The 25937-nt window shown below is 44.3% G+C and overlaps 1 protein-coding gene across 2 annotated transcripts in view; it reads left to right on the forward strand.

The window, feature by feature from the left end:
- The window catches only part of FOXN3 (forkhead box N3), a 131777-nt gene that overhangs the window by 15288 nt on the left and 90552 nt on the right, over positions 1–25937 (forward strand). For both annotated transcript variants that reach the window (XM_059819611.1, XM_059819612.1), the window contains exon 2: positions 13563–13699. In XM_059819611.1, the coding sequence (XP_059675594.1) occupies positions 13563–13699 (137 nt within the window). The remainder of the gene's footprint in view (positions 1–13562; positions 13700–25937) is intronic.

Raw genomic sequence — 25937 nt, forward strand, 5'->3', positions numbered from 1 at the left:
GCACTAATCACCCTTGTGCAATATTGATCAGCAGCCTTTTTGTATATGATGATCAGAATGAGTAATAGCTTGCTAGTAAACACCAAGGAGTGGGAGGGTGAAGATGGTGAGTTAGCCTAATGTGGAAGTTGATACAGCTTTTCTAATTTTTAGGGGTTTCTAGACTCCATCAAACAACGTTGTCTTCTCTTTTTCCCCCTCCCCTGCTCCAAACTCTGTTTTTCTTCCTGTTCTCATGTTCAAACCAAGCAGTAATCCTTCCTTTCTGTGGATGGTGTGTCTTTCAACAAATGCCCCAGTCCCTCTTCTCAGGGCTGCTGGCACTGCTGAGGTTGTCCATGGTCCCATTTTCCCGAGAAGCCTGTCATTTCTCCTCCTCCAGGCACACTTGAAGCACACACAGGCTTCCCGTGCAGCCGTATTTCATGGGGGCTGCCTGTGAAGATCGCACTTGGAAACGGCTGCTTGAGAGAGAATTCAGTTAAAAAGAGACCAGGGAAAACCCAAGTAGGCAGGGCTGCGGTGTGTGGGTTGAAAGCTCCCCCCCCACCAAGCTTCCTCCCACTCTTTCTTTAGCGGGTAAAAGACCCGGTCTGTGCCTGAACTTGCTATTCTGAATAACCTCTTCTCTGCACACAGCGACTGATGCTCACATCCTGTTTGCTACCAGCTTAGCCAAAAGAGCGCCCTGAACGTGACATTTCTATTTCTGCTGGGTTTGTTTCAGTGAGTTTGCAGGCTGGCTCTCTGCTGCTGCCTCCGTCACGTGCCTTTCGATTCTCTTCTGTGAATTTGAGGAAACCCGCTTTTCCTTTGCTTGTTGTATGAAATAGCAAAATCACTGTGGGATTTGGAATTGCATCTGAAAAAATGAGGTGGACTTTAAACAGAGGAAGAATCTGTATTCAGTTGGGATCCTTAAGTATTTAGACTTTGATTAATGCTCTGCTAATGCCGAACTAGTCTGCCTGGGAAATAACATGAATAAACCTGTGAATCCTATTCTTGCCAAGCTGTAGGTTTTGATCAGGGACTTGGCTAGCTTCCTTGGAAAAAATCTAGATTTAATTATTCATTTTTTTGCTTTAAATCCATGCACACCAGTGAGTCTACATCTTATTTCTCTAATGTAATCACTTCACCATGTTTAATAAACTATCTGCACACTTTCAAATCTGTTTTACTGGTGAAGGTGCTCAGGGAAGCTGAAATGCAGTATTAATTATCCACTCTAAAATATGCTTGATTGAGTGGCTCATGCTGGAGAAGTTCCTCATGCCAAGCTTTGTTGCATCTGCTGCTTTTAGCGTTTTACCAGTTGCAACCTATGTAGCCATGCTTGTAAAAATACAGGCACCTAAAACACCCAAGGCAACAAAAAAATTGTAATTGTCAAATCTATTTTAGAGATGCTGTGTGGAGAAGAAAAAAGGGGGAGTCTTCTCGCAGTTTCAATGAATCTGACTTTGAATAAAACTTTGAAGGCTAAGCAGCTTCATCTCTTCTTACTGTTTTTACAAGCCTGTGCTTCTACAGCGGACTTAAAATAAAAACAGGAGGAAATGTAAGCACATCCGAATTAATTGCTCCCACAATGAGAAGTTCCTGTATTGTTCCTTTTAACTTAGTCCACCTTGAGGATGACTTGGATGAGACACAGCAATGTAGCTTGCTTTCTCCCCCTGCCACTGCACCCTCCTGTGGAGGACAATTTCTCACCGGCTTCCCCCTCCCCGACCTTTTCTGGTAGGACGCTGGTCCCCTTTGGCTGGGTGCAGGCTGGTGCTGTATGCCGGCGGGGCGGGCAAGGGGACTGGGCTTGCTGTCTGCATGGCCAGGGCGTGAGGACGCGCTGCGCTTAACCTACATGCCAGGGTGTCTCCTGTTTGTGCTTGCGGTAACGCTGTAGCCCTGGCTATCTCCTGCCGCTGCTGGTCTGGGGCATCTCGCCAGCTGCAGCGGGAAGAGCCTTTATGCTCTTGTGTACAGGTGGGCTGCAGGGTGGCTGCCGGAGGAGACCAAAGTTACGGCTAGGATTGGGAGAGGGTGCTTTTTAGCGACCTGCCACGTAGTAGTGAGTAGAGAGGCAGGCAGGTGGCTTAGCAGTCCACTCCCTGTCTCTTCCCAGGTATGTAATTCCCTTGCAGTCTTGAGGTCAGAGCCTCCCGGTGCTGGAAGGCTTTGGTGCAATCGAGGTGAGTTTCGGCCTCTCCTGGGAAAGTTTCTATAGCCGGCTCTCCAGAAGACTGTGGGAAGAGCTTAGTGCTGAAGGTGGTGGTGCTCCTCCTCCGCAGCTGGGCCTGGTGGGGGCTTGCTGCTCCCTGCCTGGCCATGTGTAGGCCTCAGTAGTGTGGCTCTCAGGTGGGATTTCTTGCTTGTTTCGTATTACAATAAAAACATGATGCCAAATTCCACCAGGTGAACAAAGCCTTCTCCTGCAGGTGCTGCCGTTTTAGTCCCACCAGGGTGCCCGCGTCTAAGAGGGACGGTGCTTGCTGGAGCAGCTGGGTTTTGACCTCCCTGCAGGAGGCCAGTTTGCTCCTGGAGCTGAACTGGTCCCGCCCTGGTTTGCCTTCACTGCAGAGCCATTGATCTTAATGACTAATTTAGGTGTTCCTCCAGAGCCTTGTGATGCTATCTGGCATTTGGGAGGAAGGAGGATTGGTGTAGGCTGCTTGCAAAGGTACCAAGTCACGGTGAAGTCCCAGGTTTTTCAGAGTCCGCAACGTTTGGGCTTGTGACATTTGGGCTGTTGAGGCTCCTGAAGCCAGGCCCTGCCCTGGCGAGTTTGTGCTGATTTGCACTGTGCGAGTGAGGTGAAGGCTTCAAATGCAGTCAAGAAGTTGCCTCATTTTGGAGGATGTTTGCAGCATGGGGGCGTGTTTTGTTTTGCTTTCTGGGGTTTCATTCAGCCATGAGAAAGAGGAGAGGGAAAGAGAAAAGGTAGTAAAAAATAAGTATCTCTGAACTTAGTGTACGAATGGGACACAAGCAGAGTAGAATATGTGTATGTGAGTGGCAGAAATAATTTGTGTGTGATAGGTGTATGGTAACACTGAGGTCTCTGTTGCAAGACGGTTTTTCTTCAGCACATGCCTGCTGCAGGTGACGGGGAGCTGTTGAGGCTGCTGAGCAGGGCTCAGGATGGACCACAGCTTTGTTTCCCTAAAGAGAGAGCGCAGGGACACTTGGAAACCCCACATCCAGGCAGCCTCTCAAATCCTTTATCAAAGTGCCTGTTTTCCCCCCTCAATTCATTGTGTGAACCAATATTAAATACTAAGCAAGGAAAAACCCTACATTAAATAAACAGTTACAGGGGGAAATGGTGCAAATCCATTAGCTTTTGTCAGGTCTTCCTTATTTCTATTTTTATTTGTCACTGCTAATGGATTTAGTGCAACCTACTCCCTCCCACCCGTCTCTGTTAGCTGTTAACCCCTTCCCCTGGAAATTCACTCACTGGTTTATTTCATCATTAATACACTAGTAGGCAGAAAATGACCCGCAAACCTTTAGCACAGATATAAGCGTTGAATAATTTTTTGAATATCTGTTGGGTGAAGGGTTGTGTTTTAAAATTGTTGCTAGGTTTTCATATATGGTGTAACTATATATTTGTAAGAAAAGGCAATTTGTGTCTTTTACAATGGTATAATCTAGATAACATGAAGAGTATCGGATGACCAGTGGGTATTTAAATGAGTGCCCCTCTGACATGAAATTAGCACATCCCACTAAATGGGCAATTGGTCTGGAGTCTCAGGGATTTTTTTTCTTTTGCATTTGACTTTATAGGTGACCTTGAGCACTTTCTTTTATTCTTTTGTTTCTTTGTCTCCTCAGTTTTTTTTTTCAGTAGGGTAGGGATAATTATACTTTCCGTGTATACACAGAAATTCTATAGGCTGCGACAGCATTATTAATGCTAGTTGCTGCCTAATCTCCCTCAGGTATGCCATGTGATGGCCCGTCATGCTGACAGGCTTGTCTTCTGGGCTCTCCTGCCTTCCCAGCCCAGTCTCCCTGTGTCTGTCTGATCTTGCACTCTGTTCCTCTCTAGCAGGGTCACAGCCTGTCTTCTTCGGCACACGGACTTTGCCTGGCCTGGGGAGGCTTTGGGGAGCATCTGGGTTGCTAGGCACCAGCATGAAACAACATACTACTATGTTATATAGGAGCAAGGCATTGTTTAAGGGCAGTTAATGACGCTGCTTTCTTCAGTTGCTTGCAAGATTTCCATATGGCAGTTTAATAGCTCCATAGGGTGGTTTGCGTATAAACTCAACAAGGAGATATTTAACAGGCTAAATGTGACTCTTGGAGTTGATTGACATAATGCAACACCTCCTGAGCCTGTTGAAGGAGTCATTTTATGATGAGAATAGTGGGAAGCTAATGTGGTGTAGCAGATCTACTGCAGGCTGTAGGCAATAGTATTGTGCGAGCTTACCTGTACTAATGGACATACAGGTGCTGGCGTGCTGGAGAAGTGGAGGAGCTAGAGGAGGAGCAGTGGACCAGCTGTGCCCATGGTGTCATCTGGCAATGGGTCACCGCGACTGAAATAATGATAGAAAGTCGTTCCAGACCCAGTGTTGAAGTGCCCCTTGTGGGATCAGGAGCCTGGACTCTGGGGACGTGCCTTGGGTTGGTAGTCTTTGGCAGCAGCTCGGACTTGTTGGGTGTCTGCGTCACACACTAGAAGACATTTCTGACTTCTCTGTGCTCATGAGGGGGAGTGCCGAGGTAAAAAATTGGTTAAAAGCCCATGAATGCCTTCATTTGCGTAAAACCCAAACTGTCCACGCAGTCACTCCTGTGCTGTCTCGCAGCCATTGCCATGAGAGGTTACCCACTGTTTCTTTGCTCTACTTGGGGCAGGCAGACAAGGCCGTAGGACCTGTGCCTGTGGCTCTACTTATGGGGCGCTCCTTGGGTGTTTGCGTGGGGGCCAGCCTCTAAAGGCACCACTGAATGGAGCAGGGCCCTCTTCACAAAGCGGGCCCTTCACTCTGGTAGCTCATACAAGTCCAAAGGTACAAACAAAACTTCTCGTATGTCTTGTGCTGGTGAGACTTGAACTCCTTTAACATTGGAAGACCACTGGACAGTGTGCATTTTGGTAGCACTTTCTTGGGTTGCAAGATCTTGCACTGTCATCTTGCCTGTGAAATAGGTTTTTTTTTTTTGACACTGGAATACCACAGCCTTGCCTTTTCTCCAGCTGTTACTTCACAGCGCTGATCTGGCCTCTTTATTCCTGTAGCATTTTTTGCATGCTTGGCTTCCCATTTGGTTTAGGGGCTTTTGTTTTATTTCGAGGCTTAGTAGTCGTTTTCCACTATGATCATACTTCTCAATGAAGTTACTTACCCACCTAGTCTCTCCAGTGGGAAAGACAGTGTCCATTTTGTAACTGGAAGGACACCAGAGGCATGGAGATGGTTAATGCCTGGGCACCACTTGGGGCAGAATTAGGCCACCTTTCTAAAGGCAGACCAGGGGTTTAAAAGGTTGATGGCTTTGTCAGCGTCTGGGGTAGCTCATTGAGCAAGTGGGCTAAAATATCGAGAGATGAGCATGAAAGCAGAGACTTGGACTTGTGTGATTTGAACTAATCGATGTTTTTACTTGGAGCAAAATAAGATTTAAAAAGCCCCGACCTTTTGTTTTCTTGGGAAAAGCTGGTACTTTCTTGATGCAACTGGTTTACTAGGGTTGAATACTATACTCCTTCCCATCAAACCTTTAATTTCATGCATTAAATGAACATGTATTTATGGTCATGTAATTGTATTTTAGGTAGTCAGAGCTCTTTTTCAGCTTTGTGCTTGAGCTGAGCTGTGACTGCTAGTTTACTGAAAAAAGAGTTGAAAACATGCAGAAGAAGTGGGTGTGAGGGTTTTGTTATGCTGCATGCAAATACTACTTTAGTTTTCTCTTGGTGTCAAGCTGTCACATAACATTGCCAAACTTTCCTTGGAAGGGCAGTTCATAGGTAAGGGGAATTTTGTATGAGGGTTTCTGAAAATTAAACGCTTACCATGCAGTTGTTACTGTCATTAAAATTGCTGTTAAGGTCTATAGTGCAGTTCTTTAAAAGTGGCCATATAGAATTTCACTGGTCTGTGCTACAAATGCTGGAAGAGAATGAAGAAAATCTACCCTTAAATTGCATGAATAGTTATTTGTAATTTTTATGTGAGATTACAGTGGATCTAAGGAATGTGTTTTATAATAATAACAATCATTGGCAGTGGCTTTGTTTTTCTTTCTTTAAGAATTCCTTAGCAGTTGTATTTGTTTCTTTTTTTCCTTTAAAAAAACCTGGCAGACATCAGATGATTCAAATGCTCTGTGTCTTTCTGTGAGTTACTTTATTCGTTTAAAAAAGATGTAACCAGAGAGCCCACCAGCCTCATCTGCAAGGTACATAGCTGTTAAAGAGAGTGAAGGTTTACTATTATCTGTGACCACTCATAAAAACTATTTAAAACTGGAGAACCAATGTAGGCGAGCAGAACAAGCAACATTATGTCTGTCCTGATAACTTGAAATACTGATGAGTAAAGATAAAAGATAACCAACAGAGGTTTAAACAGACCAGCAGACCAACTTGGGCATCTTAATCTTAAATCTTCATGAGCATTTGCCAGCTAAATAGTTTAAAATTTGTTATATAGTATCTTTCCCCAGTTTTGATAATAGTATGCTAATTCTGCCTCGTGGAAATGAAGGAACTACAATTCTGAGTTGGTCCTATTTTAGCAGTGATGCCCTTCATTTAGAGGAGGGTGATACTAACAAAAGGGATGGGTAGCAGAACTAAAAAAGAAAGGCGTGCTCTTCTCAGCATCATGGTCTGCAAGTGAATAGCACAGAGGTGGCCTTTGAGTAGTGTTCCTGGTTGTACAAGTTCTCTTTGGATATTGAAAAGCCTCTCTGCCCTTGCTGTTGCAGTGCTGATTCAGCACGGCATCAGTGGTCGCAGTACACTTTCATGCTCTAGCCTAGGTGAATTTTGTAATCATGAGCCGCTTGTTTCCCATAGTGCCTGCACAACATTTGCAAACCTTCAAAAGTAGCAGCATACTTGGTGAAGGATGTGTAATCTATGTTGTATTGCAGTATGGTTTTTAGGTCACTTGGCAGGCATCTCTGCGTAGTGCAAGAAAGTTATTTAAGCAAGTCATTTTCTCCTGAAGTGGATTTTGGAGTGATTATCGTGTTCCTCTTGATGCATTTCAGAGCTAAAGGCAGGGTGTCATGAGGTGCCACTCAGAAGGTGTTTTACTTCCCTTCCTCCCCTCTCCATCTCCTCACTAAAATCCTTCACTTTTCTTATGAAATAGATTTTTTTTTCATAAGGTGAAAAGAGAGGAATTTTGTTTAGGAGGAATTCTTGGTGTTACTTTGCTGTCCTGGGAACCAACCGGAAACCTGTTTTAGTCAAGATTTCCAGGACCGCTCTGTGTTTTGAGTGACTGCAGTGTCCGGTGGTGAGTGAAATACCCTGCTCTTTTCATGGGTAGAAGTTTCCATCGTGCCTGTGTTACCGAAAATTAACACCTGTTCCCTTGGGAGGTTGTCCTTGCTGCCCGACAGCCTTGGGCATGCTCTAACCACCAGCAGTGGTTTCATGCACAGGTGTGAGCAGTCAGCAGTGGTTCCAGAGACGTGAGGTCTGTGAACGGTGAACATCAGACTGTAGGCTGATGAACTTTGTGCCTACATGTTAGATGTGGTGCAGACGTAAAAGTGGAGAAATGTTGTTCTCTCTCATGCTTTACGCACAGAAATCTATTCTGGTCTAAACTGATTATTTTTTCAGATTCTGGTCTTGGCTGTAGTTACTCAAGCAGTTGTAAATTCTGTGGTATCATCATGGATATTTCTATCATCCAATTCTTTTTTTGAAATTTGCATTTCAAAAACTGGTTCATTAAAGCTTAATCCTAGAGAAATGCTTCTGTGCTCACATGGCATACTTAGACACCTATAGAAGCTGTACAGCATTCCCATAGATAAACTTGTTGGCAAATCCATGAGAAGGGTTTGTTTCAAGCCTGCTGTTGCAGAGTAACTGGGCACAAGGAGCTCAGGGTAAATACTTCTTTAGAGTAAGAACCTTTGATACCCAGTGATCTCTCCACTATTACTTGCAAAGAGGGCATTTGCTGTAACAATAGTAGGTTTCATCCATGCTGAGAGCAAACCCTTAGATCAGTAATGGTGAATACTGACACCAAAAGGTTCCTCATTACTGCAGAAAGTGTCATTAGTGTTACTGGCAGGTCCTGTGTTAACGACTGCAACAACTTAGACTGAGCTCTAGGCATGGACTGGTAAGTCACAGTGGTGTGATTTCAAGATTTGATAGCTTGGGACTGCAGATGCTAGTTGGAAATGTCCTTTTTTCGAGTAATAGGAAATTTCTGCTTTTTCTGCTTGTTTTTACAGTTCCTGAAGCATCCCTGTAACCAACATGGTATAGTTCTCAAATATGGTGTACATCTACACCACTTCAGCCTGGGTAGCTGCCATATACCTAATTCATACTGCTGACAGTTTCGGTTCAGGAGAGTCTAGCCCTGGGCACTCATTCCCACCTGGTTTGGTAGTGGAGAACAGAAAGGACAGATCTACTCGGTGGGGAGTGCTGACTTCGTTTTGGTTTTGTTTGCTTGTTTAAAGTAGCAAGGTCCTTAACTCAAAGAGTTCAGTTTAATAATTCTCAGCTTGCTGGCATAGCCTGGGTGCCTGTGCAGAGCTGTGCGGTCACTCACGCACTTGTGGGTTTCTTGTTTCAGTTCTTCTCTTCCCAGCCTACTCAGCTTCCCCTGGCCCTCATGCATCCCTGCCCAGCATCTCCCTGTCTCTGGTCTTGGCTGCATGGCTCTCCTGGTCTTTCCCCCAGGGCTGTGTCTGCCAGCCTCGCTGCCAGCTCACCCCAGCTCTCTCATGCATGTCTGCTCTCTGTCACGCTGGTTATCCCGTTCCTCTTCCAAGCTGCTTTGTGTCCAGCCAGAGTCCTGGTTTTCCTTTCTCTGTCTGATGTTCCAAGAGATGCATCAGGGTGTCACTATGGCTTCTGCTGCAGAAGGGAGAGCTCCTGTTCCCCTACCTGGCTCCCCACATCCATCCCCTGCTTTGCAGCAGCGCTGGGTGCTCATCAGACTCTTCACTGTGAACCAGCTTAATGAATTTCAATGACATAAAATTGTGCCAGCAAAATAGTTTTCTTTGAGGAGAATGACTGAAATGGGCTTGTGGAAGATGGTCTGGGCACATAGAAGAGGGCAGGGAGGAGAACAGTGCAGCAAGGACCAGGGAAGCAGCAGCTCAGACCCCTCCATCCACTACATCCCTTTTGGGCCATGTTGCCTTAGGGGTCTGTTCCCTTAGGGACCCTCTCGGTGGTGATGCTGCTGCGAGAGATGTCGGTGCCTGGAGCTGCTCATTCCTGGTTTTAGTGCAGTCCCGTGTGGATTCAAAGCGAACATGTAGCTTCAGAAGGTACAATCTGAAATTGCCAGCACCCCTCTGAGCCCGCGTGTTTTGCGGTTCCTGTATCTGCTCGCTTCCCAAAGCTTTATTTTGGGCAGACTGTATGGCAATGAAAAGAACAACCCTGGAAAAAAAGTTGCATTTCTAACACATTTCAAGTCTGTGCTAAAATAACCAGGGAACAAAATTCCTCAAATAAACATTTGCTGGAATTTTTATATAGACAGGGTATGTATTTTTTCCCAGCCATTGGTGTTGGAAGAGCTCAATGCACAATTTTTTTTTTATTGAGCTCTGGGCAGATGATAGGTGATATGTAAGGCCAGGCAGTTAGTTGTGAGGTATATGGAAGCAAAATCTTTTTTCTTTTTAGTTTTAATAGTGGGTAATGCTGTTATCCCCAACTATAACAACTGAAAGAGCTGAGAAGCAGCATTTTAATTATTTTATTTTTAAATTTCAAACTTTTTCCCCATTCTACTAAAAGATGACCAAACATTTTTGTTGGATCCTAATAGGTTGTGTAAAGCAGGATTATAAAACTTTTGTGTGCAGTCCACTGGGAGAAAAAATAATTGGACACTGAGTGTATCATGTACCTCTTCATGGCAATGCACTGGTTTTAATTGTTGGAGGGGGGAATCAGATTTGTATATTGGAGATATGAGAAAGAGCAAATGAATTAGTAAGTTGGGATTTAGTACACAATATCCCAATACAATTACATATATATTAAGTGACAGAAAAAGGCGTAACAATTTCTTAATAGAAAATATAACCAGGAATTTTTTTAAAGAAAAAGTATTCAGTCATAAACTTTTATGGGGTAACTTCTACGTGTTGCTTTCGCTCCCCATTAGTACCTCCGAAATGGCTTACCTGCAATTATAGTGTACTCTTGGACAAGGTGAAGGGGACTCGTAGTAACACTCCCCTTTTTTAAAAATAACCTTAAAAACGGATGCAGAAGCAGTAACTCCTGTGGTCTGCAGGAATGAGGGAGGGAGGTGGCTGCGCCTGGCTCTGGGAGGAGGTGTGGAGGTCTGAAAGCACTCCAGCGCTGAGATGATCAGGGGGCTGTTATCCACTCCTCAGTCACTTGTTGCCTGGGAGACAAATGTAATCCAGGGATTTCTTTTTTTCCCCTTCCTTGCTGGTGTTTGATTGGAGCCGCTATTGACTTTTGTCTTGGAGGAGGTAGTGAAGCAGCACGCCCAGTGTCATAAGATGGAAATTAATCAGTAACCGATGGGTCTGAGTTCCGATGATTTCCTTTCCGGTGATTGCTCTGTATATGGGAAGACTAATGACACATCTAAACAGACAGTTAACGAAGCTCTTCACACCTCCAGCAGTCAAGAAGGATTCTTAACCAGATGACACTTCAGTTTTCTTTTTATTTCTGCTCTCGTGTGATTGTGGAAAAACAAAAGTAACTATCTTTAAAAAGGAACTTTGCATGGCTGGAGAGGTTTGCCTTAAATTGCATTTGTTTTTGCTGCTAAATTATAAGTCAGCTCAGTTGCAGTGAAAATATAGCAAATCTGCCTTCCCAGTGTTTCTTTTAACAAGGAGTATAATTCTTCTCAATACTTTTTGTGGGGGAGAGTGTCTGTTTTTCAGTGAGATTATTTTGAGCTTTTGCAAGAATATGGGCAAGCCAAGAAAACTTAGCTTAACAGTAATGAAAGGTTTTGAAGTTACTCTTCAGTAGTGACTTCATCTTGTAAGGCCTTCAACTTGAACAAACTCCCATGGGGTTTGGGGGTTATCTCTTCCAGGTAGATGAAAAGTCTGTCTTGGAAGTAAATGAAAAAACAGAAATTTGGAAAAAATATGTTGTGTTCCAGCAAGTACAGATAAGGTAGATGGTATTTAAGTGTAGCTTTTTTTATAAGCTTATCCCGTGCTGTAAGGAGTAAGGAATCCAGCAAAGGTTTTTTTCTGAAAAACATTCCCAGTTTTGCATTGCTTGCTTAAAAGGAAGTTTTATGTTGTTCTTGCTCTGGCTCTTGGATGGAGCTCGGAAGGGGAATTTGAGAGATCTGAATTCTATTTTTGATTCTGGCCTTTGCCTAAGAAGTCACTTAGTTGGCTTATCACGTCAAGTCTATGGCTCATTGTCCCATGTTTAAAAGAGGGCTAAACATAATAGTCTCCTTTCTGCAAACTGGTTTGAGATGTGTGGTGCACAGCTTCCACCACTGACACCAGCAGTGGATCTTTCAGTCATCTTCTGTAGTGCTTTACCAAGACGAAAACACGAGAGTCTTGGTTGCTCTCTCTCTCTAGCCCCTTGAATCTTGGGCTTTTTGGCCATGCAAGGGTGCCGCTTCACTTCGTGAGCTGGAGGATGTCTCCCCTTAGACAGTTCAGTGGCTTTCTCGTAGGCTGCCCTTGGGAAGCAAGGGGAGAGATGGGCTTGAACCCTGCCGTCCTGAAGAGGCTTGACCCCATGTTCCCAGTTCCACCAGAGCAGTGTGCAGAAGATGTTCCTTCCTCATCCCCTCCAGCAGATGTGCTTGTTTCTGAAAGAAAGCAGTCGCGGCTCCTGCAGGTTGTGCCAGCCTCTCTCCTTTTCTTTCAAGCCAAGTCTCACGTGATGCTGCGAACTTGATAGATGTTCCCACACAGCCATACAGTGACATTGGGGAAGATTTTTCTTTTTATTTTTTTCTGTTTTTTTTTTTGGGGGGGTGGGGAGAATTTAGTGCAAATTTGCTGTCTGTAAGCTCGGAAGGAGGTCTGTAAGCACTTTGCACGTTGCACTGTGTATCCTAAAGCTGTCCTTGAGGCAGAGGAACGCCTAGGAGTTGGTAGAGCTCCACAAAGATGACAAGTTTTTGAAAGGAAACAAGCATCTGGTTTTGGTCTTCCTTGTGGCTTTAGAAAATAATATCCCACTTTTGGTGTGACTTTGTGTGTGTTCATTCTTTGACACATGCAACAGAGAGCCTTGCTCTGCTGATAGAAGTTGGAGTTGAGAAGAGGGATGGTCCTGGGTTGAAAAGCAGCTAGGGACGGTAGCGCAGCCTCCCCTGCCTGTTCCAGAAAACGTCAGCATTTACCAAAAATCTTATCATAATGCCTTGAAAGCCTGCCAGCGGAGTTCAGTCGATAATTACGACTGGTGTTTGTTTTCACGTATGCTCAAGCAGACCAAGGCTGCTCCTGAGCTATCATTTTGTATGCTTTCATAGTGGAGCTGGGCGAAAGTTGTTTTTCTGTTTGTTTGAGAACTACAGAAAACAATTCAAAATATCTGCACCCTGACCTCTGATGAGATTGAGACAAGAACTGAAATTGCACTGATCGTAACTGCAAAATAAATATTGAATTTTAGTGTAGTCTTCACATTACAGATTGACTGTTCGAGTTGCTCCGTGTGTCCAGAAAGTGTAGTTACAGTAACTGTTGTTTAAACAGATCACAATTTCACAACACCCTTAAATGGTTTAAACTCTGATTATACTGTGGGCTTCTTTTTTTCTTTTGTTTTTGGGTATTTTTTTTCCACCTTATGGGAGAAAAGATTATTAATTTCCTCTTGTAGTATAATGGCACTGATGTCATGTGGTTGAAGGATTAAGTCCTTTTATTTTTAAAACAGTTGCTAGGGTGTTTAAACCCCTCCTTTTTAGCCCTGTTTCTTGTTAGTATAACAGCAAAAGGAAAAGAAAATCACTTTCAAAAAGAATCTAGTTTTCTTCAAAGTTTCCATTTAACAGTAACTGAAGCTTCTTACTTTTCCAGTATGGGGTGATGGGGAAATTGCCAGATATTATTAAATCATATTAAGCAGTAACGGGGGAGGGGGGGGGGAGCAACCGAACATTCATTCTTACTTTTTTCCCCCCAGAAGTGTGATTTAAATTATACAGTTGCAATATGTTGTTAATGGAGCAATAATCTCTGGCAAGCAAACTATGTTCACTTCCGTCAGACAAAAAACCCAAACCCACTGCTTTTCCTGACAAATACTACTAAATAAATAAGGCTATGCCATTAGATCAAATATTTGATTTTTTTTTTTAATTCTTTTTTCTTTGCAGAGTATTGGAAAGGGGTCCTTGTGGTGTATAGACCCAGAATATAGACAAAATCTTATTCAGGCTTTGAAAAAGACACCCTATCACCCATATTCGCATGTGTTCAATACACCTCCCACATCTCCTCAGGCATATCAAAGGTAAGAACTAGATGCATTTTACAACTCTAAATGTTTTCATCCAGTGTTGCGTATGAATCTTGGGTAAGACATTAAATGTAATCAAGCGATGCAGTTTGGAAATGTGCTAGTGAAGAAAGCCCGAGAGTGCTGGCAGCAGCCCGGCCTGGCTCAGCCTGCGTCCGGGATGCCTTACCTGCCCGTCCCCCTGCGTAGCGGCCACGCGTCCCCCGAGCGGAGCTTGCAGTCCTGCTCCCAGGTGAGGCACAGAGCCTTTTGGCAGAAGAACGCCTGAAATTAAAATGCCTGTAAGCAAATGGAGAGCTGTGAAGTGTCCGCTTATCCCCTTTGCAGTAGGTGAAGGCACAGTACCCTCGCTCAGAGGAGACAGGCTCATTTTTTTCCCCTGAGCGTGCTAATGGGGCCTGCGTTGTCTGTGCAACCTGCGCCCAGGTGACTTAAACAGCCTTTGTTGTAGTTACGCGCTGCCTGCGCAAGCGCCTGCCCTCGAGGTTACCCCAGAGGGGCGCGGGGGAGAGCAATAGCCATTTTTCTGCCTTGCTTCAGTGAAATAGGCCTGGGGCGGGTTTTTTTCATTTGTTTTGCATTTGTCTTTGATCTGGCCGTTGCTTACGACTACCGTTAGCGAAGGAGGAGGGATGATCTATGACTGCCATACACCAAGCAGGGAAGCAAACACCGGGTTTTGCCACAACTGCTTTCTCCTCGCTGCTAATATGGAAATGGTTTTCTTCACTTTTTCCAAATGTGGCAGCGCATCACGGCTGGGTCAGAAATGGCGGTCGTGGCCAGCGCTGTACGAAGTCAGGAGGGTGTCCAACCAGCCTTAGCAGGGGTCAGCAGCATCACCAGGACGAAGAAGTGGCTGGGGTGTCTCTCACGGGGTTGGATGGCTCTGGTGGGGCTTGGGGGGTTTCTTCGGTTTTTTTCTTTTTTCCTCCGGAGCAGTTTCAGCGTTTGTGTTGAGGCGTGGTGGGGAGGGCTGCGGCGGGGCGGGCCGGGGGCCGAGGATGGGGACGGGGCCGCTGGCGCGGGAGAGGCCGCCGCCGCCCGCCCTTGCCGCCCGATGAGCGTGATGGTCGCCATAGCAACGCGGACGTCTCCCCGGCAACGCGCAGGGCAGACAGGTGCCGTTGCATCACGGGGCAGCGCGGCGCTGCCTGGCGAGAGGACCGGCCGTTGGGGCTCAGCCGCGCGCCGTTGCCGTGGTAACGGGTAATCCTGCGCAGCAACGGCAGCCGCTCCGAAACTTCGTTGAAAATGGGGATCCGGTACCGGGTTTTGCGTTCCGCGGAGACCGGGAGAGTTGCGGGCGCGGGGGACTTTTCTCCCTGTTTTGAAGTGAGCGGCTGCCTTGGGGTCAGCCAGCAGCGGGAGGTGGCGGGAGCTGGGGGTTTCCCCAAGCAGCGGGCGCCAGCGGTAGGGCTGCAGCGCCGGTCACTCTGTCGTGTGTTTCTTCTGGAGCTCGAGAAAAATATTTTCTGTCGTACCACCTTTAGAAGGGATTTTTTCGCTTTTACTTTTCCCCTGCTCCCAGCGATCCCACTACTGTGCTTTGCAGAAGGACAGAAAAATAATTTGGATAATGGCATTAAAATCGTAATTTGTGTGTTTGAACAAGGCTTGTTTCCAGAGCCTCACTTTATCATCTCTGTTGCCCTTTTGAGAGTATTTTGATTATGCCCCTACAGATTTATTCAGAGATTGCCATATGAAGTAAAAGCGTAATGCACGTCTGACATAGAAATGGAGGGATTTTGATCCCTTCTAATCCCCGCAAGCAAAAAAATCCAGCAAACACACGCGGTTGAAAGCACGAGGATCTCCGGTTTTTTTATGCTTGGAGTGACTGTGGACTTAATGGGTGGGGTTTGCCAGAAGCACTGTGCAATCTGCTGGCAGATGTTGCCTGCAGGAGCTCACAGATAGCTTTTCCAGGTTAGGCTGAAGGAAGCGATGCAGCAAGCGCTGGCACGAGCTGCCCTTGCAGGGATGAGCCCGTGGAGATGCCCCGGCTGGGTGCTGGGCGTCAGGGATCCTGCACAGCTATGAGCCCGCTGCTCTCCTGTCCTCCCTGCATGCGGCAAAGGATGCCTGCGGAGCCGCAGACCTCGGGCAAAAGTCGTGCTGCCCTCTTCTAATGGGGTCGGTGGGCAGAACCTCATAGCCTGGTTTCATGCGTGGGAGAGGAGAGGTGTCCTGGCACGTGCCAAACACCATGGGATTTAAGAAAGCGTTTTGAAAGACTGCCCGCTTTCGCCAATGCCCAGATGTAGCTGGGCAAATGGCAAAGCTGTCTTCTGAGTGAGGGAGAGGGAGGGTGCTACCAAAACACCCGCAAGCGAGTCCCAAAACTGAAAGGGAAACTTCCTCTCCTTGGAAGCCGTGGGCTGTCGGAGCTGCTGCTACACTGCTTTGAGCGCTTTTGAGTCTTCCTTGTAATGACTGCATCATAAAACAAAGAGCTTGCGTGGCTGCAGGAGCAAATGCCTCGCAAATAGAGGCCTAAAGGAGGCCAGGCTTTGTATGAAGAAATTGTGGGCTCGCTGTTATTTTTAGCTGGATATCTTTCAGCAGTTCCACTGTCAAATAAAACTTAATCTTCCCATGGTCTTCTAAAATATTTATTTATTCATGTACTAGTGACTAGTGAAACATCAACACAAGGCTGGTCTAGGCCATCAGTGACTGCTGATTTAATTTAAATATGCATTGGCAGTTACATGGCAAAATCATTTTTTCAAATATATTTCTGATATAGTCACAAGGAGTTGAACATCCCCTGTGCATTTGGAAAAACAGTAATCCCACATGTACGTGATTGCTTTCTCATGTGTACAAAGACTTTGGTAACGGGCAGAAAATGTAAATCCACTCCGCCATCGTCGGATCTCCAGAGCAATACATCATCATTGTAACCAATTCTAAGGGAAATTTTTCTGATGGCGAAGACAAAATGTCTAGAAAAAATCCCTGGGTGGCAGAGGTTTTGCTGTCCATCCGTCTTACGTAACTGAAGCCCACTAAGAGACACTGTGTCACCTGATATTAATGAAATATGCCTGGAACCAGATAATTCGCCAATATTACTCCTGCCTCTAGGAATGGGATTAATCGGAGGAATTACAAGGTTTGTAAAGATCAGTTGGTGCGATTCCACAGGGGCAAATTGACCTATTGCTTGTCTTCATCAGATGTTTTAAAAGAATAAGGATACACAAATGAATCACATGTTTAGTATCTGCGTAAGCAGCTTAGGGGTGAATTGAGCACAGAGTGGAGGAATGTATTGTAAAAATATCCCAAGCAAGATGATCACTGAACAGACAAATTCTCCTTTTCTGAGCAGAGTTAATTACATCAGATAATGCAGCTTTACAACTTTGCTAGGGCATCCTGCATAAACATAACAGGGAGGACCTTTTATGAAGGAGTTTCATGATATGAACTCACACATTTCGATGGCTGAGTCAGTGTTATACTAGTATCATTTGAGATTAGACATATGACTCAAGCCAGGAAGTTTGGATTACATTGGTCTCCATGTATAGAAGACCATAGTTTCAGGGGAAAAAGCAAGCTTCCAGTGTTTGTACATAAGAAGGAGTTTCATGCTACTGTTGTCTGAATTGCTACTGCAATTCAGGGTGAACAAGATTATCTGTAAGCTTTAAGAAGTCGATGAATATAGCAGTGCGAATGATTTAATTTTAATTGGATTGGATGTTTATTCTTAAAAAACCAAAACTCATGCCAAACCAAATTAAAAAAAGGATTTTTATGTAGTTCTTCTAATCGAAGTATATATTATATCATTTATGATGATTTTCAAGGGAGAACTAACACTGATACACAGCGTTTTAAAGAAAAAACTCTCCTTGGTGTGGAAAATACGGTGCTTTAGTCTAATGTGTTTCTTTTTAAATATTACAATTGTATTGGCAATAGCAACCTTGAAATATATTTATAGACACAAACTTTGTTAAGTGACTACATAAGTCAGTGCCCTGATACTTCACCTGTATGTTTTATTTCCAGTTTTCTGACCCTAACTGAACTGTAGGTAGAATTTTCTTTGCTGGTAGTGCTTTGAGGAGATCTTGAAATGGATTTTTCTTTCCTCTGAATGTGTTACATCAGGCTAGTTCTTAATTGTTTTCAGCAGTAAAAGGAGAAATACTACCAGGAAATGTAGTGTAAAATAATAGAAATCGTTAGTTTCACAGATGGATAAGAAATTTTTGAAGATTTGGGTGACCTTCTAGGAGTGTTGGCTATATCCCTTTACAGACTTGTGGAGCACTTTGCTGCTGCTTTTCATTTTTCCAGTGTGTTCTGCTAGTTGCAGTTTGTTAAACCAGTGGCAAACATTGACACATCTGTCCTAAGCTGCTGTGTAACAGATGAAATTGCGAACATGCCCTGAGATAGAAGCTGAAGAGTGTGGTTTCTTTCTTGGATTTCCCCAGCCTGCCTGTTCATAAAGGCTTCGCTGGGCTCCTTGTTGGTTTGCTCCTTCCCGTTGGAACAGCTCCTTGGGTGAGCTTGGTTGAGATGTTCTGCCTTAGGAAGGGTTGAGACGCCAGTGAGTCCTGAACTAGATTTGTGCTTGGCTTTGGACACCGAGTTCTCCTGTGCACTTCAAAGCACTTTAATCAGAAAAATACTCTGCCTCTCCTGGTGCGTATTGCTGCATTTCGGCCGGGCTGCCCTCTGTAGAGAGGGCTTGAGCCTTGCAGGGCTGGAACCAACAGGAAAGCACGCAGCAAGAACTCAACTGCAGCGCGATTTCGGTTGTTGGAGAGCAGAGTCGACCTGCAGTCGGTGTACGTGGTGCCCACTGGTTGCTGGCAGAGCGGGTGCTGCAGAGCCGCCCCGCTCCTGGCTGGTGCTGCAGCCTCGGTGGCTAGGAGGGACCAGGCCCCACAAGAAGTCGGCAGAAAACCACCTCTGCTTCTTGTGTAGAGTCACTTTCCAGAACAGATTTCATTTAAATGCGCTTGGCTTTGTGATCAGGTTTTCCTTTCCCCTTCCCTTGTTGAAGTGTGTAGTACAGGGGTAGGCCAACGGATCACAGAGGGCCTGCAGGTATGTGAGCGATCGAACATTTTATGAAACTTCACTAGTCCAGCATTTGAAAAATTTGGAGTGGCTTATGTTTTATCGAATTTAGTGTCCCTTATCAATATTTCCTTCTGCTGCTGGTGCCTTCCCTGCAAAATGCTATGAGCTCCTTAAACGTTCATCGCTTCTCCGGTGTCTTGTCTTTTGATACCTGTTTCTGATAAAAATGTTTTTCCTTCCTCTCTACCCCAAGGTAGAGGATAAGATAAGGGGACTTTGTGATTATGAACCCTTGTCTTACTTTTGAAATTTGTTGATAGAGACATGATGAAAAATTCGTGAACCCTGGATTTCAGGTAAAAAGCTGTTGCCACCAGGACCTGCCATCATTGCAAGCCCTGTGGTAAACAGCAGGAGAGGTGGCCTGGGCACGCTTACATTTGGACGTGAACTAGAAAAAAAATTGCATTTACCTATTTTGAGACTGAAAACACAGTCTTACCACTCTTAGTCCTAGCTTTCTGCTTCCATCTCACCAGTACAAGTCCTCCCACCTTGCCGTGAGGAGGGCGAGGGGTGGCCATGCCACGGGAGCTCCCCAGGCAGTGCCTGTGCGTGGCCCTCGCTGCACACGCGTGTCCCGGTCCCCCCGCGCCTCCCATGCACTGCTGCAGCAAAAGCTTCTTGAGCAGTCGCGTACACAGTTTGCATACAGCCCGCTCAGGATGGGGAACTTCGAAGCTGTTACACGGATGTGAAGCAGACAAGTGTTCCCCGCCAAGGACGGCTGTTGTAGATTGGCTGCTTAGGAAACTGCTGTTACTGGAACAACTCCTTCAGATATTTGCGGTTTTGGCTTTACTGTCCAAGCTTCACCTTTTCACAGTTGTTTATTGAAGCCAAACCTGCATCAATGTCAATATGTTGTGGGTTATTATTTTGGACAATGTATAAGCGCTCTTTTTATCTGTACACTTTGTAAGTTGAGATCAGAAATGATCTTCAGTGGCCATTTGGTGAAGCTGGTGAAACAACCTTTTCCCATTCACTGAAAACTTTGAAGCATTGACATATACTGCAGGGTGTCTCCTTGCAAGAAGGGACTTAGAAGAGAAATTAATTAGTTGTCCTTTGCAGTCTGGAAACACATATTTAATTCTGTATTACTGTTTTTGCTTTCGGTAGGAAATGAAACTGACCATAGAAGCAGTCTAATACTAATTTCTGTCCATGTTAGAACCCGTTTATCAAGATCGATCTAGGTATTTTACTTCCTGGATAGAGTCAGAATGAGTTTTCTTCTCTTGGGGTGGTGTTAAGGTGGAGTCTTTGGGGAATTTTGTTCCCCTGTTTTTGTAGTTCAGAGATCACAGAGAACACAAGTTCTTCCACGTTGTGCCCTCTGACACCATAACGTGTCTTGATTTGAAGAGCATCTATACTTTGGGATTATGCTGCTTTACTTCTGTTTTCTGGTGAGTTAGAGAACACTGGTTCCGCTTGATGCCAGGTAGGAATAGCAAAGAAAAAAGAAATTTTGCTTGAGTGGATGTCTGTAATGCTGTCAGTGCATATTTGAGGATTTGCCAATCCAGGACTTGTTTTCTAAAATATTCTTATCAGCTCTCTAGCCAGTAGACTTCTGTGAGATGGGAAGTATCCCACTGAGCATAGTTTCAGAAAACAAAACAGATCAACGTCTGCCTTTTGATGGGATTTTTCTTTTACGTTATAGTATGAGGAAGGTGGAGGGGATGGAGTTAAATTGGGAAAGGTGGCAGCAGATCCTAGACAGAAAAAGAAGAGCAGAAAGTCCAAGTCTGCCCTCTTTCACACAACAGTTTCATGCATCCTTTCTGCAGCAGCCTTGTGTTCAGCAGGAATGGCTGGTGGAATAACCATCTAATCATGTCTTCATTCTTCTCAAAACTAGATAAATGCTTCTGAGCCTTCTCAGCTGAGATGTTTTCAATTCTTTCTCAACCATACCCCCAAAATAGTACAAGTGTCTTGTTTCCCATTTGCCAAATAGATAAAGATTTGGTTGAGTTTTTGTTTTGGCTGCATGTTTGCAGACCTTTGGTAAAGAACTGTAAAGCAGCATCCTTAGCCTGTCACGTTTCTCTAGATGCTGGGCAAACACGAGCTTCTTGCTTTACATTGTTATTATTCATAGCCCCATTTATTGAACAGTCTTCCCAGTTACTTGGCTTTTTAGGCTTTCCGCCCCGCCTCCTCTGTGTCTTCTGTAGATAAATATAGCCTTATTCCAAAGATAGCTTGGAATGGTACCATAGATATTTCCACTTCAATTCATGGGAAAAGGAAAGTCTAGAGATGTGTTTTGAAAATTTTGTTAGTTTGTTTGTAAATCCCTCTCTAGCTGTGGGTATTTCCCTATGAAAATTGCTACGGTAGCCTCATTGATAGAGCTGTGAACTGTTGACTGCAGAAACTTGGAAGTACATGGGTGCTGTGCTTCTGAGATGGTCTTCTGCTACTCCCCATCCCTCTTCTTCCCTGTCCCCAGGGTGTGCTCTTGTACAGTTAGCGCATGCATTGCATGGTGCATGGGCCGTATGGTATAGCAAAAAGCAGAGAGCATGGGGCACACCTCTCCTTTGGTTACTTTGCAGTGTTCAGTCCATCTCTCACCCTTTGTCCCATTAACAGCCATTGCATCACTACTAGAACTGCAGCAGTTGCGTGGATGGGGAAGCCTGTGTAATGCAATTTAATAACAGTTCACTGCAATGTTAGCAGTTGAAAATTAGAACTCGGGAACAAGTGTTTGTGTGATGAACAGTGGCTGACATGAGTGTCACATTTGTTAATCATACAGTATTACAGCAGTGGAAGTCATCTGACTTCTGCATTTGAAAACATAGACTCATGAAGCTTGAGAGACCAGAAATAGTATAATGATGTCTCACATCTTACTGCTGTTGGATTCAGAAAACGTTTTTTTATTTCCAGAACTCAAGTTAAATTTTTTAATTTATATTTAATTTTCTTTTTCTTTTTTATTTTCTTCACTTCTGTATTAGTTATTGGACTTCTTTCCTTTGGTTCCTTTAGTAAGAAAGATTTACAGGGAAAGTCACCTTACTTGCAGTTCTGTTGTATTGACTGACATTCTTAGAACAGTTTCTAATGTCGTATTAATAGTAATAAACTGTCTATGAGTAAAAATAAAAGTTATGATAATTTCAGACAGTTGTTGATGAGAGACAGTTTCAAACAATAGGGAAGGGGTGGCTTTTCTGTAACAGTTACTTTTGTGATTTTAAGGCATTCTGCAGTTTAACTCTTCATTATTTATTTGATACTTGTTCAGATTCAAAGTAAGGTGCATTGACTATTTCCAAGAATTGCAGCTCTGTCTTAAACAAAAACCTGCGTGGACTTTTCATCCTTTTACCTATTGGAGAATAGAGAACATGTTTAAAGTGTGATGGAGCTGTTGCAGTTTATGTGACACTCCCGATGTTTGCGTAACCAATTTGTAATATCCTTCTGAGAATGTCAGTTCTGCCCATGGGTTCAATGGCCTTGGCTAAGGAAAGATGCCAAGCAGACTTACTTGACAGCCTCTCATCATGTTGGGACAATCCACTTGAGTCCAAGAGCTGGAGGAACTCGCTGTAAGTGACCCAGCTTCTCCCCAGGTCATAACAGAAGGTGACAACTGTACCATAAAAACACTCTTTTCCCATAGAGAAGTGGCCTGGGAGATGAGCATGGCCAGTGAGAATCAATTCCTCTTTTCTCTGCACAGTGTTAGTGAGAAGCAGAACATGAGAGGGTCCCATTTTGTTGCTGCTCACTGTGTGACTGGAAAATCCTGACAAAGTGGTGTCCAGGTGCTCGAGATGGCCCATCTGACCTTGGGTTACCCATCAGAGGTAAAAAGACTGAACTATATGATGGACCCTCAGCCTGGGCTCTAGGTCAGCTGGCAGTGGGTTGGGAGATCTTGAGCTTCAGGGGAAGGTGGACTGACCTTAAGATCTTGCAGACCAGCTGGTCTTTATCCTGAACAAAATCCTCTCTAGCTTCCTTATCTCTCAGTCACAGGAGGCACCTGTGTACTAAGCGAGGCTTGTCACAATAGTGTTTCCAATTGTTTTGTACATATAGTTGAAAGAAAAGTGCAGTTGCATTTCATACCTGTGTGAGGTGTCCACGTAATCCCTGCCTGTGTATCTGACCCTGGATTTCTCAAAGTGTCAATCAGTCTGCAAATGATTTTTTAAAAAGCACAGGTGTCCTAAACCCATAGAGCTTTTCCACTATCCTGTTGCAGGGCCAGTGGCCCTAAATCTTAAAAGTGAAAAGCAGTTCCCCTTGAAAGCTATTTCTTTAGTAAATATTTATTCTCAGGTAAAAAGGTCAAAACAAGTTTCAATGGGGTAGTCTTTCTGAATCTTTATGAGCCAGCACACTTTTTCTGGGATACGTATGATATCCCAGCATATAGATATGTGTATATACAGTATGCTGATAGTATAGTATCTATATATAATTTGGTATGCTTTCTGGAGAAGGCAGTTTTTTTAATTTGTTTGTTTGAAGAAAGTACATTTTGGGATAATTTTGTTTGTTAATATTTGAATGCTTGAATCGTGACTTTTTTTTCATCAACACTGCCAGTTATGACTTCACTTGTGATGTCATAAAACCTCAGCTCAGGGCTGGAGTTGCCACAATGGTTGTGATTAGTGACCATGGCTTTTATAACTCTCTTCATCACAGTTGTGGTTTAACCCCAGCTGGCACCTAAGCACCACACAGCCGCTCGCTCACTCCCTCCCAGGTGGGATGGGAGAGAGAATTGGAAGGGTAAAAGTGAGAAAAGTCGTGCGTTGAGATAAAGACAGTTTAATAGGTAAAGCAAAGCCGTGTGCGTGAGCAAAGCGAAGCAAAGAATTCATACACTACTTCCCATGGGCAGGCAGGTGTTCAGCCATCTCCAGGAAAGCAGGGCTCCATCACGTGTAACCGTTACTTGGGAAGACAAACGCCATCGCTCCGAATGTCCCCCCCTTCCTTCTTCCCCCAGCTTTATATGCTGAACATGACATCATATGGTATGGAATATCCCTTTGGTCAGTTGGGGTCAGCTGTCCCGGCTGTGTCCCCTCCCAACTTCGTGTGCACCCCCAGCCTACTCACTGGTGGGGTGGGGTGAGAAGCAGAAAAGGCCTTGGTGCTATGTGAGCACTGCTCAGCAGTAACTAAAACAACCCTGCTTTATCAACACTGTTTTCAGCACAAATCCAAAACACAGCCCCATACTAGCTACTATGAAGAAAATTAACTCTACCCCAGCCAAAACCGGCACGATCACCATAATACCTGGATTTCTGTTGTATCCGGTTTTTAAAGTGTGTGAATCTGTCCTCTGATTGTATGATCCTACCATGTAAAAGTGATGTTCCTCCCATTTTGATGGAACTGGGTTTTGTATGAATAAAACTATTTTGCTAGAGTTGTTTCCTTTCACAGGAACCTCAGTGGCTCAGAGGAATAAAAACTGAAAGGACTTAAAAAGTGTTAAAATGTCTCATTTTGAAGTTTTAGAACAAAAAGCATAGAGTCTTTACTGAAATTTTTTTACGCTTGAGTTTTTAATTTTGACTTGGAAAAATCAAGCTGCTTGTTTCATCAGAATGAAGTACTTACATAAAAAACTGGTTTTTTGGAGGAGGCAGGGGATCTTCAGCAGAGAAATTTCCATCCTCAGCAAAGCTCTGTAAGGCTGGGAAGAGACTATCTTCCCCGCAAATTCACCTGTTCGTCCCAAAGTAAAAAGACAGGAGGTGAAAGATACGGCTCTTTGCTTGTCCCATGTGTTTTATGCTACAGTGGCCTGATAAATTGTTCCTTCCCCTTTCCCCTTGCGAAACAGAAGCGCTCAGAACTTGCACTTCTTTTTCTTCAGTAAAGCCACGATGAAACTCTGAAGATTATATTTGATTATTTGTACTGTATTTTTTCACAGATGTTTTGACTTAATTTTGGGGACCCCACAGTTGTTTGAAGAAAACCTGTCAAGCAATTTTGGTACATCCAAACATAAATGAGGATTAAGAGGCTGTGTTTTAGACAGATTTCAAGAAACTCTTGTTGGCTTGCTTTCTGTACCACGTGGCCCTGAAGGCAGTGTGTATGTATGGGGTGCTCATCAGTGGTATTTGTTCTGTTTCTAAATTATAAAACTGTTTGTAAAATGCAGCATTTGCTTTTTTCCCCCCTACTGGTTAAAAAAAGGGGGAGGAAGGTTTAAACAGTGTGTAAATTAGTTAGTGGAACTTGCTACCGCAGGAAAATGCTGAGGCTAAGGATTATGCAATAGTCCCCCAAAAGATGGAGTTTTGTTTAACTACCATGTCCAGAGCTAATGCAAATGCATCTGGAAGAGGGTACTAGACCTCGTGGGATTTTTAGTTTTAAATCAGTCTCTCCAATATTCTGAGTCGCGTGGGTTGTAGTAGCAAGCACAGATTTACCGTGCTATGCCGCTCTTCCACTTTCTGTGAAACTTCCATCTCTGGCATTGGGTCATGGAAACCTGGACCAAACAGGCTGTTGGTTTCATCCAGTTTGGCTGTTTTGATGTTATACTTTTGGTAAGATTCCCCGTTTTGAGTCTAAGGCTTTTTTTCCCTGTGTGACCGTATGTTGTTCTAGTCATAGATGTGCAAACCTCTGGGGGTTTCAGTGCACAGGTATATGTATTTATGTCAAAAGGCAGCCTGGCTGCCAGGGAAGCTGCTCTCTCTTGTGCTTAGAAACAGAATGTACTGTTCTAGTGCAGGTGACCTATTTCCATTACAAAAGAGTAAATACTCACAGCAACAGTGATAGGAGAATTGCTTGACACGACTAGTCAGAAGTGGGTTTGTTTAAGCAGTTTGACTATCAAACACGTTAGAGAAGTTCATTTTGTTGATGAATAACTTGCGGATACCAGAACAGCATTGGTGAGGTGCAGCCTGGCTCTGCTGCTCAAGGTGAAGTTGGTAGGGTTGTCACGTACACCCGTGTATCTGCTTACAAAGGAGCATGGTTTCCACCTCTGTTTTAAGATCATTTTTTCCTTTGTGAAAGGGGAATATCTGAAGAGATTGGCTATCTCAGATATGAGTGTGGATCAGAGTTTTATAAAAAA

Source organism: Gavia stellata, chromosome 7 (assembly GCF_030936135.1).
Source record: "Gavia stellata isolate bGavSte3 chromosome 7, bGavSte3.hap2, whole genome shotgun sequence".
Classification (NCBI taxonomy): Eukaryota; Metazoa; Chordata; class Aves; order Gaviiformes; family Gaviidae; genus Gavia; species Gavia stellata.